Consider the following 13,864-nt stretch of genomic DNA (forward strand, 5'->3'; position numbering starts at 1 on the left):
AGTATAAATCATTTCACATTCCTTATTAAGCAAACCAGACAGCACAATTTTTCTAGTTTTATTTACGGATAGGCAGGGGCACACCAACATCTACAAACAAAGAATGTGTTTAGGGAGTATGCCAGAGGCAGTAGGATGACCAGGGATGTTCTCTTGATAAGTGGGTGAATTGGACCATTTTCCTGTCCTGCTAAGCATTCAAAATGTAATGAGTACTTTTGGGTGTCAGGGTAAATGTATGGAGTAAAAAGTACATTCTTTAGGAATTTAGTGAAATTGTCAAAAATATAGATACCCCAAAAAATTACTTAAGTAGTACTTTCAGGTATTTTTACACCACTGGACTTTAGACAACTGAAAAGTGGGATAGTAAAAATTGTGGATTTTAAGTAACCCTGTTTATCAAAACATTTGTGCAAGTTAAAATCTTTTGTTTCTGCGTGTGTGTATGTGTACTTCGATATGAGAATATCAAAGACAACCAGCACATTGGATACTTGATGATTATAAATGGTCCTGTTCAGTAAGTTCCCCTTGTGCCAGAACACCCTATTAGAAAGTATGTAACACATCAGAACTTGGGAATTGGCCAAAGGAGAGGAGTGTTCTTGACATAGTTTTGGAAGGCAGGGTCTGAGCCCCACTTCTTCATGGCCTGCTTCTCCAGGATGGGAATGCCACTGACATGACGCAGCAGGAACCACACAAACAGAGGAGATAGCACACTGGCATACTGGGGACCCTTCATCACTGACGAGGCGGAGAGGAAGAGTCCAGACCACTGGAGTATCTCCCCGAGGTAGTTAGGGTGCCTGCTGTAGCCCCACAGCCCACTCTGGATGAACTTTCCCTGGAGAGAATGGGAAGGCTGAATTGAGGCTATTCTCTGGGTAAATAAATATTCTATAAATTAACATACAAATACAGGAAGTTTATTTTCAATGGTTTAATAAGAGTGGTTGTGTTTTCATCATATGACAGCATGTTGTAGTGAGAATACTTTGCAACTACCCCACTGCATCCATGATAATTATAAAAAGTCAATGTCCCGAAAACAACGAAGCCCACCAAGCTGACTCACAGCATTATCTGGGTCACTTTTGAAGAACCACTTCTGCTGGTCAGCAATGGCCTCTGTGGCAAAGCCAAGGCCCCATATCCCCCAGCCCAGGTAGTCCCTCAGGCCCAATGGCTCATCTCGCTGCTCACTGTTCAGGATGAGAGTAGGTAGGAGGGTCATGAACACCCAAACAGCTGAAAGAAAGAGGAATAAATTATGTACTGAACCAATGGTAGATTAGTCCACAGAAATGGTCTATCCTACCAATCTATAAATAATACTTGCATACATGTCAAGATAATGCTCCTACTCTCAATTAGAAATTCACCTGGGTCCAAAATATAAAACATTTTCAAAAGAGTACTGTACTGTCAGTGTCCAATGGTAAACCTCATTTATGTTTTCTCCCATTTGGGCAAAATGCACAATACCCTGATATCAGTGGCTATTCTAATCTGGTTTCATACATTTATGAAGAGCGAAACGACTGAGCAGTGAGTTAAAATTGCTTGATGAAAGAAAATAACTGCTGTGGTGGCTGAGTGAGAATAAGAAAAGCCGGCGACCACAATGATTCAAAGTACCTTGAACACTCCAGTACACAAAGAATGTCCCTGGGCTGTCTCTGACATTGTTAAATCTGCGATCCTGGCCGTCCTTCAAGATCCGCATGAAGAGGAATGTTCCAAGCCTGCAGACGTTAGAACATAGGCATTAGTTTGACATTAACCCCGCCATTATTCATTAACTCAACTTTAATGAGTCCCATCCTTAGAGGGTTCTACAACTGGGCCGGGCCAAACCTCAGCCTTGGATAAGACTACTAAACTGACACAACACTTTGTTGATTGAAAAGTAAATGATCAGAGAACACTAAAGCTCTGCAGGTGTTTATAGCTTTTTTGTTCTTCTCCATTGTTAGGATGGGAATTAATTGTTGGGCATAGCAGGTGACATTGGATTGGAGACCCTGCTGTCACCCTGTCAAGCTTACCTTACTCCCCATGCTGTCACCAATCCGGTCTGCACATTTTGCCTCAAATGACGAGTCCCTCCCCAATAGCGACTCAGGTGGGCGAGTAATATAAATGTGCCAGATCCTAAAAAAATACAATCAAAGTTCATCAGCACAAGACATGTGTCCCTTTGGGCGTGGTACATGGCTCTGCCCACCCCTATCACACAGAAGTTGCACAGTAAGGCGTGTTCAATGAATATTTTACCCAGGAGCCTACTGACAGAGTGACAATTGGCTCCAAAGTACAAGGGCAAAACTTTCCAAGAGCACAGACAGCTCAGAGGAGCGGCACAATAATTTTGTCAAGGAATGCCCATTCATCAGGGTCTACAGGTAAGTTGCAGTCTTTTACATAACAAACAGTGAAGTCAATTGTTATTCTTGAATGGTACATACTGTCACAACAGTTTTTACTTGCCCATTGAACTTTGACAGTTCATATATAGATGTCAACAATATTATACTGTAACAATGAAAAACCCTACAACAATTGCCTCACTCAATCCTTCAAATGCAAGGGCCTACATAACTGCTGTTTTCGTTTGGTTTACCATGTTATTGTTGGATGATCGACAAAAGACGGGTTACAATAAAACTGTATTGCTGTGGTTACTCGATGACCGGAGTTGTGACTACTGCACCAATTGCATTCGCGCGAACTACAACGTAACACTGTTTGACAAACATCTCGCGATAGGCCGACACATTTAACACCAATCTCGCGCTACAATGTGAACATTTGTTTAAAATCATCCGGATGCGCTGTCGAAGCTAGGTAATAGATGGATGTTGCAGCATTACCTGGCCTTATTTTAACTTTTGAGTGGAGGCTTGTAAAATTGGTAGTCAGTTGGTCGTAATGTTGAACTAAGCTGATTTTCGGAAGATACTTAAGCTTATCTGAATGAGGGAGGGAGGAGTCATTGAGTTGTTTCACAACAAAGCTGTTTAGATACAGTGGTTTTGTAACGTTGATATTCATCAGATACAACATGCTATACTTGAATGAAAAACACAATGCCTGATTCCAATGCATACGTTTGGTTTGACCGAACGAATGTTTACATTTTATGACAAAACCGTATACACTGGGTGATTTATTAAACCATTTACAATATGAAATCATAGCGATTCACAAAACAAACAAAACGCTTCGGCGAGAATTGACATACCGGTAGGCTTAAATCAAGTGTTATTACCTGCTAAGTCATAGAACTTCTCGGTTTTGAGAGCTGCTGCTATGGCCCATCCAGCCCACTGGATTCCCAGGTCTGTAGCTGCACATTTCACTATCGTACTGCCCATTATCATGTCCAGTAAATTCTGAAACAACAACTGGTATTCCAACATCGGACCACCCCCACTTTCTTCAAACAACACTCCAGTATAAAGTTCACATCTTCCATAACATTACTTCTTATTCTTGGGTGGAGTTTATCGGCGGTTGGCATCCAACGGTATGGTGCATTACCGCCACCTACTGTACTGTAGTGTGGGTCAGAGACAGGGAGAAACTAAATCCTACCTGCCAGCACCGTTTCTCTTAAAAAAGATAACAACATATTTCAGACTATATCTAACGACGTTCTAATCAATATACTATTTAAACAAATGTTCTGTATCCCCTTCTCACATCATACTAGATCTCAGCTTCTCTCTTTCCCTCTCATACTGCCCACACTGTATTAATACATACTCCACTGTCTCTGTTTCCGGTCAATAATCACACTTTCCTGTTGGATGATTTCCTATCACATTGGATGTCTTATTCAACTGGCTGTGTCCAACCCTTAATCTTGTAAAAATAGCTTACTCTCTTCTGTCTCTTCCGGCCGTCCTCCCCTCCCCGACTTTCCTTGTACTTGAAATAAATGCCTGCCCTTAGTATCTCTATTCCACTGGTCCTGCCATCTCTGCACCATCACTGTCCATATCAGGCTTTTTGCCTCTGCCTTGCTCATTGAAACCACAACATCAATATCCCTACTTCTAAGTGCTTGTTTAGCCAGTACATCAACTGCCTCGTTCCCCTCCACCCCCACATGGGCTGGGACCCAAGTACATCTTATCTGTATACCTATCGCTCTAATCCTGCCATGGGTTTGTAGTACCTCATAAAGGTATTGTCTGCTACATGAGCTAAAGGACAGGAGACTCATCAACACTGCACATGAATCAGAGCAAATACTGTAACTACTCTGTCTGGCTTGATGTCCTCCACCCACTGCAAGGCCAACAGTATGGCCATCAGCTCTGCCGTATATACAGCCAGAAGATCTGTAATTCATTCGCCTGTGTATTACCCACCCACCCAAAGCTTGTGTTCCGTCTTCGCTCATGTTCCCAGCATGCCTGTAAATCCATTTTGAAGGATGAGACACCCCGTGTCCCTGTAGGTTGACCCAATAATTCATTTCCAGCTGCTGACTCCTAATGTGCAATGGTATATCACCCATCTCCACCTGTAGTGCAGACACTAGGGAGGTTCGAAACGCCCAACTACGTATTCTGAGTCCTTGCCCCTGTATGGCATCTAGACTTTCCAATGAAGTCCGGGCTGCCGAACCATACAGTATACTGCTATAGTCTATTACAGATCAGATCAATGCAACATACTTGGACCTCGATGAGGAACGGCCAGCCCCCCCACTCCTTCCCTGTCAGACAGCGCATCACATTTAACACCTTACACTTTCCCACCACTCTCTCAATGTGTTCTGCCCAGGTCAATCTAGTGTCAAAGTACACCCCAAGGAACCTGAAGGACCCCACCCTCTCCAAGTTTCTCCCATATAACCTCAAGCGTACCTCATCTCCCACCTACCTCCAGGCAAAGAACACTGTCTGAGTTTTCTCTACAGAGAACCTGAATCCCCACAATAATGCCCAACGCTCTACTTCATCAATTGCTTCCTGTACCTTCCTGACTATGTAATTCCATAATAGTATGTAGGAGTGGCTTGACTTGTAAAGATATGCTAGGCCCGCTAAGAAGACGGAACTGTAGTCATAAAACTGCCTTATATAGCTACACTTTAGCATGCCGCCAACTTTTTATATATACATATATCTGATAGGTATTGCCAGCAACAAATGCTGCGTTCAAAACAACTGGGAACTCGGAAATCTCCGACTTCAGTGTGTTCAAAACAACTGGGAACTCTGAAAAAACGAGCTCCTACTAGAAAAAAATCTCTTTTAACGGTCATCCAATTAGGAATTCGCCTCTTTCTAGAGCTTCGGCCTAACGATCACTGACGTCATGATATGACTTTGTATTTTTCCGAGTTCCATATCTAGAGATATTCCACAACCAAAATGAATAAAAATTGCAAAATTGGGCATCCCTGTCATACACTTCTGTTAGTGAATCTTTTGGATGTATTAAGGTTTAGTAACACAGAACTATTTATATAAGTGTATATCTTCCCTCTACTTGTAAAGAGATCAACAATCCCTTTCTTAACTTCACCTGGAAAAATAAGTCTCACAAACTAAACAAGTCAGTCCTCTCTAATAAAAGAACTGAAGGAGGTCTGGAGGTGTTGGATTTTGTTGACATAAATAACACTTTCAAGATCAACTGGTTGAAAAGATGTTTGATCAATACTGAATCAATATGGTATTTCATTCCAAATAATGTGTTTAATAAGTTGGGAGGTCTTCAATTTTTACTGAAATGTAATTATATTCCTGAAAGATTACCCGCTAAATTGGCTAGGTTTCACCAACAAGCTTTAATGGCCTGGAAAATATGTTTCCTGCAGAATTTTCCCCCACATAAAGCTCTTTTGTGGAATAATTCTGACATAACTGTAAGGAATAAGTCATTGTTCTACCCCAGCTGGCATGAGAGGAATATTGACTTTGTTCTTGATGCTTTTGACAGCAAGGGTAATATTCTTACATATGAATAATTTATAACATTGAATGACTTTCCAATACCTTTCAGAGAGTTTATTTCTGTGATCAAAGCCATTCCCAGTGGTCTTACTACACTAATGAAAACTCATCTTAGCTTTGGTGATGATCACAAAGCTTATCCAGAACTCAGTTTGGAAGGCGTGGGCTTACTTGAGAAATCTTGTTGTAATAAATATATAAGACAAATTCTCCATTCACGGAACCAACTTACACCTAGAGGAATATTTTTCTGGAACATGCTTATTCCTGACACTGTCTGGATAAAAAGCTTGGTTACAGCCTTACAAATATTGTATACCAAACAAATGTAAGGAAGTGCACTTTAAAATTCTACATAAGGAATATCCATGTTGTCGAAATTTGTGGCTATTGATGATATCTGCGTTTTCTGTGAAAAAGAAGGTGAGAATCTGACTCGTTCTTTGAATGTAAATTTGTGTCAGAGTTTTGGGAAAACCTTGCAAAATACTTATTTACCATTATGAACACTACCCATGTTTTTGACATGAAGGATATAATATGTTACTATTGCAATGATAACAAGACCATTGAAATGATTATGCATTTTTTAAATTCTTGTTGCCAAATACTTTATACACAAACAAAAATTCCAGAATTCTGTACCAAAATTACACATATTTTTGATTGAATTTAATTATCTTGTTAAGACATTATCCCCCGTGAATGACAACAAGAATAACTTTTTTTCAGAGTGAATACAATTGCACTAGAATTGTTTATTTTTTATTATTTTGTATTTATATATTTTTTGTATGTTTTAGTATTTTCTTGTTAATACCTGTGTTTTGTTTTGTTAGACATGTTTGATGTAACAATGTAAGTTGTTGATTTTTGTATTATGAATAAAATAAATATAAAACATAAAACGCCTGTACTTTTATTTCCGCCAACCACATCATTGGTCATGACTCACGATTGCGGTAATGTTTAAAAGTCCCGCCAACCCATCAGACAGTATACCTTATCATCTTCCTGGCTTTGGCACGCATAAACAACCTATTATTGTTGTCCAACATTAAAAAAAAAAGGTGTAATTGTCATTGATATGGAAAAGTATAAACAAAACGGTAGCCTACATGTAACCAGCAGCCTGGTCGGGCAAATAGCAACATTACCTGCTCAATTCTTTGCACCAAAAAACCCATTCGTTTAAAAATGTGGCTATTTAGGATATGTAAATTGGCTATTACGATATGTAAATCTAACAAGCCAGGCAACTAAAAGCTACTTTCTAGCCAATTAAGTTTTGGTTTGCTAAACCAGCTAGCCAGCTCATAATTACCTGAACATATCTGACAACCTTTAGAATTGAACTGTAGCCAACTTTTATTCAACATAACAGTAAAATTAACATATTACAGGGTAATTATTTACAAATGGTTTACAACTATGGCGAGCTGCTAATTTACTGTTCGTGAATGTGAAGAAATTAAAGCAGTGCATTGCAATCTGTCAATCTGGAGGAATTTAAAATGTATCGTGTTACCATGACAACGGTTGTCACGACAAAGATCAAAGTTGAACGTCTCTTGCTCAGTAGCCATAAAATAAATAGTGCCCGCACACTCATAAGCTCCGCCACGTACCTTTATTCACAAACAACGTTTCTATCTGACCTGCAAGAATCTTCGTCAGGTTATTCCTCGTTATTTCTTATTTTTACTCCGTTGCCGCCTTAATAATGGCTATATAAAAGGTGAATTCCCGACGAGGTGTAAAGATAGTGCTGTATAAAGGAGATATACATTGCCCAATTGTTTTTACAGGCAACATACCGTGAATCCTATGTGAAAGAAGTAATACACTTTAGTGATGAAGCACTTTTGACATGATGCACGTAAATGACTGTAAACTTGACATAGTATATCTGTCCCACCAATATTCTAATCAACTACTTTTAGGTTGCCAAATTAGAACTCTCCATTCTATACAGACAGATTCATTTTTGTAATCTGTTCTTTCCCCTCTCTACATTCCCAAGCATAAAAACAAACTCAACAGGGAAAAGCAAGAAAAGAAAAGGGGAAAGTATGTCAGACGGCCACAGTCCAAAAGGAGGTTCTGGGGTCTTTGCCAAAAGAGTCCAAAGGCAACTGAGCAGGGGCAAGGAGAAGGTATGCTTTTACATTTCTCAATATAATGCACAGCATGATCTCCAAATGCCTCTCAATCTACCTTTAGAAGAAAAGCATAAAGGTTCAAGCCATTAGAGGTAGCTTGACGTGTACATGTATTTTGTTTCTGACTTTTTAGGTCTTGCAGAAGTTTGGAAAGACGGTGGAGACCAAAGATGAAAGATTTGAGCATTGCCTCTTAAATCTCACTGACCAACAGGTAGTCTTCATTGACAGTCAATCTCCATGCATGAACAAATAATATACACTGCTCAAAAAAATAAAGGGAACACTTAAACAACACAATGTAAGTCCAAGTCAATCACACTTCTGTGAAATCAAACTGTCCACTTAGGAAGTAACACTGATTGACAATACATTTCACATGCTGTTGTGCAAATGGAATAGACAACAGGTGGAAATTATAGGCAATTAGCAAGACACCCCCAATAAAGGAGTGGTTCTGCAGGTGGGGACCAGAGACCACTTCTCAGTTCCTATGCTTCCTGGCTGATGTTTTGGTCACTTTTGAATGCTGGCGGTGCTTTCACTCTAGTGGTAGCATGAGACGGAGTCTACAACCCACACAAGTGGCTCAGGTAGTGCAGCTCATCCAGGATGGCACATCAATGCGAGCTGTGGCAAGAAGGTTTGCTGTGTCTGTCAGCGTAGTGTCCAGAGCATGGAGGCGCTACCAGGAGACAGGCCAGTACATCAGGAGACGTGGAGGAGGCCGTAGGAGGGCAACAACCCAGCAACAAGACCGCTACCTCCGCCTTTGTGCAAGGAGGAGCAGGAGAAGCACTGCCACAGCCCTGCAAAATGACCTCCAGCAGGCCACAAACGTGCATGTGTCTGCTCAAACGGTCAGAAACAGACTCCATGAGGGTGGTATGAGGGCCCGACATCCACAGGTGGGGGTTGTGCTTACAGCCCAACACCGTGCAGGACGTTTGGCATTTGCCAGAGAACTACAAGATTGGCAAATTCGCCACTGGCGCCCTGTGCTCTTCACAGATGAAAGCAGGTTCACACTGAGCACCTGACAGACGTGACAGAGTCTGGAGACGCCGTCGAGAACGTTCTGCTGCCCGCAACATCCTCCAGCATGACCGGTTTGGCGGTGGGTCAGTCATGGTGTGGGGTGGCATTTCTTTGGGGGGCCACACAGCCCTCCATGGGCTCGCCAGAGGTAGCCTGACTGCCATTAGGTACCGAGATGAGATCCTCAGACCCCTTGTGAGACCATATGCTGGTGCGGTTGGCCCTGGGTTCCTCCTAATGCAAGACAATGCTAGACCTCATGTGGCTGGAGTGTGTCAGCAGTTCCTGCAAGAGGAAGGCATTGATGCTATGGACTGGCGCGCCCGTTCCCCAGACCTGAATCCAATTGAGCACATCTGGGACATCATGTCTCGCTACATCCACCAACGCCACGTTGCACCACAGACTGTCCAGGAGTTGGCGGATGCTTTAGTCCAGGTCTGGGTGGAGATCCCTCAGGAGACCATCCGCCACCTCATCAGGAGCATGCCCAGGTGTTGTAGGGAGGTCATACAGGCACGTGGAGGCCACACACACTACTGAGCCTCATTTTGACTTGTTTTAAGGACATTACATCAAAGTTGGATCAGCCTGTAGTGTGGTTTTCCACTTTAATTTTGAGTGTGACTCCAAATCCAGACCTCCATGGGTTGATAAATTGGATTTCCATTGATTATTTTTGTGTGATTTTGTTGTCAGCACATTCAACTATGTAAAGAAAAAAGTATTTAATAAGATTATTTCTTTCATTCAGATCTAGGATGTGTTGTTTAAGTGTTCCCTTTATTTTTTTGAGCAGTATATATTAACTGATATTTTATGATTTAGCAAAGGCATGACAATCTGCCCCTGTAAATGCCAAAAATGAATGTATAGCCTACAAATGACTCTATAACATTTGTTTGCAGATTGATGGGAACCGGTTATACAAAGACCTAAAGCATTACCTTAGTTCTGTCAAAGGTAAACATTTGTTCTGTCTGTCTATGTTGTAAATGATTGTGATCTGTATTTCATTTTTGATTTGATTTATTGGGATCTCCATTAGCCGACGCCAATGGCGACAGCTAGTCTTACTGGAGTCCAACACATAAACACATAACGAAAAAAAACATTACAGACAAAAGACTTTACAATTTACATACATTTAAAAACATGATGTATGATGATGTAACATGTATGATGTTGTCCCTAAATTGCATGGTTTTCTATAGCTTTACCATCAGCGGTGTCCAAGGCCTGATAAAATGTGATCCGTGTTGTCCACTTTTTCACAGAAATGCGGGAAGCTTCAAAACGGCTTTCCCAGTCTCTGTATGATATCTATGAGCCGGACTGGGATGGAGAAGAGGACCTGGGGGCCATTGTAGAGGTTAGTCATAGCACTGCTGTATTATTAAGGATGATATGCATGACTTCTTTGTTGGTTATTATAGTGCACATTTCTGTAAAAAATAAATAAATATATATATATATATCCTATGCCAACAGGGTGAAGACCTCCTGTGGAATGATTATGAGGCGAAGCTGTTAGACCAGGCGCTTCGTACCATGGAGTCTTATATGAGCCAGTTCCCAGATGTCAGGGTAAGGCTGGAAAATGTGCAGGTGGCCCACACACACACACACACACACACACACACACACACACACACACACACACACACACACACACACACACACACACACACACACACACACACACACACACACACACACACACACACACACACACACACACACACACACACACACACACGTCCTAAATACAGTATGTTATCTTTCAAGTGCATCCTTCCTCTCCTCCAAATCCCCAGGAGAAGGTGGCCAAACGAGGCAGGAAGCTGGTTGACTACGATTCCTGCCGTCACCACTTGGAGGCGATGCAGAATGCTAAAAAGAAAGATGATGTCAAAATAGCCAAGGTCAGACAGACAAAATATCCCTGTCTACTTACTTTGCACAGCAATTATCATTTAAGCTAAGCTACAAAACTCAATCTTATCATGGTGGTTTTCTCTGTACAGGCAGCTGATGAGGTAAACATAGCCCAGAGTGTCTTTGAGGGCATCAACAGAGAGCTGAGGGATGAGCTCCCTGCTCTCTATGACAGGTAAGGAGTCAGAAGTCAGCACAGAGCAAGATAGCAGAATGACATACCATTCAAATAAATACATCATCATGTCAAGTGTCTAATAACCTATTCATATTAATAATGTTTTTTTCTTTCATTTTGTTCCTAAAGCCGAATTGGATGCTATGTGTCAGTCTTCACAGCCATCTCAAATTTGCGGGACACCTTCTTCAAGGAAATGACTACTGTATGTGCAGTTCATATTATTCTCAATAACTGGGGTGGGAATACACATCCAAAAATAGCAGTCATGTGGGGCTTTGCTTTGGTTTATACAAATGAACAGAACTGTTTTGTCTGCATTTAGGTAACAAAAGTCCTAGCTCTTTCGGTTTATATCTATTCTTGATCTGGTGTAACTTCCTCTCTTTCAGTTCAACAGTGATTTGCAGAATGTGATGAAGGATCTGAAGGATCAGCATCCAGACAAGGTATTTGTCATCAAGGGGTTTAATCGGTAAGTTGGTAAAGATTTTACATCTCTCGCCAGGACTTTTTTACATTTTTTTAATTGACTTTCCTCCCATTTGAGTCTATCAATGGGTTGTGGTCTGGGATGAACTAAACACAAAGTGTATTATAAAGCATAACAGTAATCAAAGCAAAAGTAAGTGTATCAACATGTAGTCATATCCCCCCTCTCACATATCTTTCAGGACTGGCTCTCTGATGAGGCGATCTCTCATGTCCCCCAAGTCATGGAAGGCCAGCTTCTCTGACTTCCATCAGAGTTCTAGTTCAGGCAAGTCAGGCACCCTCACTAGAGACAGGTCCAGCCTCAGATCCCCTAGTAGTCCTCGCTACGATGAGTCACTCACCAGCACACCTGCAGTCTCCTCACGGCCCCTGCCTATTGAAGAGCCCGCCTCAGTGGCCAGAGACCTGGATGCAGACTCCACCCGTAGTGAGGATCCTACTGCAGAGAAGAAACCTGGGTCTGAAAGCAGGGATGACACCACCACCACCACAGAAGGGGCCTCCGGCAGTGGTCAAAAGTCAGGGGAAGAGAAACTGGCGGAGGAAGAAAAGGGTGTTAAAAGGGGAAAGTCTGAGCCTTCTTCAAAACAGCACCCTGTTGCATTAACTGAGAGTACCTCCGAAGTGACAAACTCCCATGACTTGGAGAGTGTTGAGCTCCAGCTCTCGGCCATAGACATCCCCCAGCTGACCATAGAGAGCTCCGTGGCCCCTGAGGACGCTGGGGTCCATGGTGTGCAGAACGGAGCGGCTACTGATGGCTCTGATTCTGACATAGAGGCCACTGGGCTTGTCCAAAAGGTGAGTTGTCAGGATGAGATCTCACTGTAAAAACACAGACGCAACCTTTTATACCCTCTCGTATGTGGTACGTTTTATTTACATGTCAGTCTACTGTAATCAAGACAGGCAGTATAATAATGGGATGCCATCGACAGCTGCTAGACTTTTTTGATCTACTGGTCTATAACTTGTCACTTTGGTCTTTTCTTTTACTTTTAGGCAGAACAATTGCATATCCAGGAGCCAGAGGATGTGAAAAACACTGTGGTTTAATGAAGGATCTCTGAGGAAAATGTTGGTTCCTGTCTGAAGTAACTATAATTATGGATAAGGCTGCTTTTCTTTGTTAACTGTCAAAGTGTTTTGCATTTGTTCACAGAACTAGTTATAGTAATAAGGGAGAGGGGCTGAATACTGAACAAGGGAAATAGGATAAAAATGAAGAGCCTTCTCAATATTACAGGCGGGATATAAGAATATCTGCTGTTTCCACCAGCTGCCTAAGATCTGAAAGCTCTTGCTTGTGGACAATATATTTTCAATAGAGCTGTTTTGTTTTTATTAATAAAATGAGTGGTATGCCTGTTTGTGCTTTGCATAGGTTTCTGCCAATAATCCAATACTGCGTCACCCAATTGTCTTTTAATTTAATTGTAGAGAAACAGCAAGTTCACTAAACTGTAATTGACTTTCATTGATATTCAGCTTTGCAAAATTGAATAGAAAATTAAATAGAAATCCATAGAAAACAATGATTTATTCTCTGTGTGTGATAAATTGTACATGAAGAACTTGATTATTGATTAACAAATGTATTTTTATAATGGCTTGTTGAGTGATACTCCTGGGATTGAAAAACTCAAATGACTGAATGTAAAATCAAAGGAAACCTAGAGGTATCTTTTGATTAATTATGTATTTATAAACAATTTATCATTAAAGTGATAACATCTCTGCCCCTTGTGTCTTGATTTGTCAGTACTGTAAATATTCTAGATCTGCAACAATGTTGCTGCAACATGAAACCTCCCAAGAGCCATTGTAGCAATTTCACGGGTGCTAGCAGACATGCGTTTCAACGCGCAAGGCGAGAACGTTTGGGCGGTGAGCACAGCTGTCTGTTTTTATGTGGTTTTTTTTTCGTTGCTGGATTACTAAAGCTAGCTCGCTTAAAATACTGTATTTCGTAACCTTTTTTTTTTTTTTTTTTTAAGAAAAGTGGTGTCTAAAGAAATGTGACCAGCAAGTAAATATCGCTCAGCAGATATCTCTACTTCCTCAGCTAAAGT

The 13,864-nt window shown here is 41.3% G+C and overlaps 2 protein-coding genes across 3 annotated transcripts; one reads left to right on the top strand and one right to left on the bottom strand.

Annotated features, from left to right (window-relative positions):
• Positions 1 to 44: 44 nt before the first annotated feature.
• Positions 45 to 3,545, bottom strand: si:ch211-210c8.6 (uncharacterized). Its single transcript, XM_014136177.3, has 5 exons — positions 3,278 to 3,545; positions 2,055 to 2,160; positions 1,645 to 1,751; positions 1,082 to 1,254; positions 45 to 850 (listed from the first exon to the last, which is right to left on the bottom strand). The coding sequence occupies exons 1-5, from the start codon at positions 3,426 to 3,428 to the stop codon at positions 572 to 574; spliced, it is 816 nt and encodes a 271-aa protein (XP_013991652.1). The 5' UTR covers positions 3,429 to 3,545; the 3' UTR covers positions 45 to 571.
• Positions 2,204 to 13,531, top strand: LOC106567172 (bridging integrator 2). Of its 2 annotated transcripts, none has more exons than XM_014136175.3 (12): positions 2,204 to 2,411; positions 8,005 to 8,137; positions 8,277 to 8,357; positions 10,090 to 10,144; positions 10,459 to 10,553; positions 10,673 to 10,768; positions 10,999 to 11,106; positions 11,209 to 11,294; positions 11,427 to 11,502; positions 11,690 to 11,772; positions 11,972 to 12,593; positions 12,795 to 13,531. In XM_014136175.3, exons 2-12 carry the CDS (start codon positions 8,054 to 8,056, stop codon positions 12,846 to 12,848), a joined length of 1,440 nt encoding a protein of 479 aa, XP_013991650.1. In that variant the 5' UTR covers positions 2,204 to 2,411; positions 8,005 to 8,053; the 3' UTR covers positions 12,849 to 13,531. The 2 variants fall into 2 exon arrangements, with proteins under 2 accessions (XP_013991650.1, XP_082816188.1); XM_082960062.1 differs by lacking the exon at positions 2,204 to 2,411 and adding an exon at positions 7,571 to 7,719.
• The last annotated feature ends 333 nt before the right edge of the window (positions 13,532 to 13,864 follow it).

This window comes from Salmo salar, chromosome 13 (assembly GCF_965601325.2).
Source record: "Salmo salar chromosome 13, fSalSal1, whole genome shotgun sequence".
In the NCBI taxonomy this organism is placed as follows: Eukaryota; Metazoa; Chordata; class Actinopteri; order Salmoniformes; family Salmonidae; genus Salmo; species Salmo salar.

What these genes read in the sequence shown, in the direction of transcription:
- LOC106567172 (XM_014136175.3), top strand. Translation starts at nt 8,054, where the DNA reads ATGTCAGACGGCCACAGTCCAAAAGGAGGTTCTGGGGTCTTTGCCAAA. An exon ending in ATGATGTCAAAATAGCCAAG is followed by an intron (nt 11,107 to 11,208) that starts GTCAGACAGACA and finishes TTCTCTGTACAG; the next exon opens with GCAGCTGATGAGGTAAACAT. An exon ending in TCTTCAAGGAAATGACTACT is followed by an intron (nt 11,503 to 11,689) that starts GTATGTGCAGTT and finishes CCTCTCTTTCAG; the next exon opens with TTCAACAGTGATTTGCAGAA.
- si:ch211-210c8.6 (XM_014136177.3), bottom strand. Translation starts at nt 3,428, where the DNA reads ATGTTGGAATACCAGTTGTTGTTTCAGAATTTACTGGACATGATAATG. An exon ending in TGTGTACTGGAGTGTTCAAG is followed by an intron (nt 1,255 to 1,644) that starts GTACTTTGAATC and finishes TCTTTCTTTCAG; the next exon opens with CTGTTTGGGTGTTCATGACC. An exon ending in AAAGTGACCCAGATAATGCT is followed by an intron (nt 851 to 1,081) that starts GTGAGTCAGCTT and finishes CATTCTCTCCAG; the next exon opens with GGAAAGTTCATCCAGAGTGG.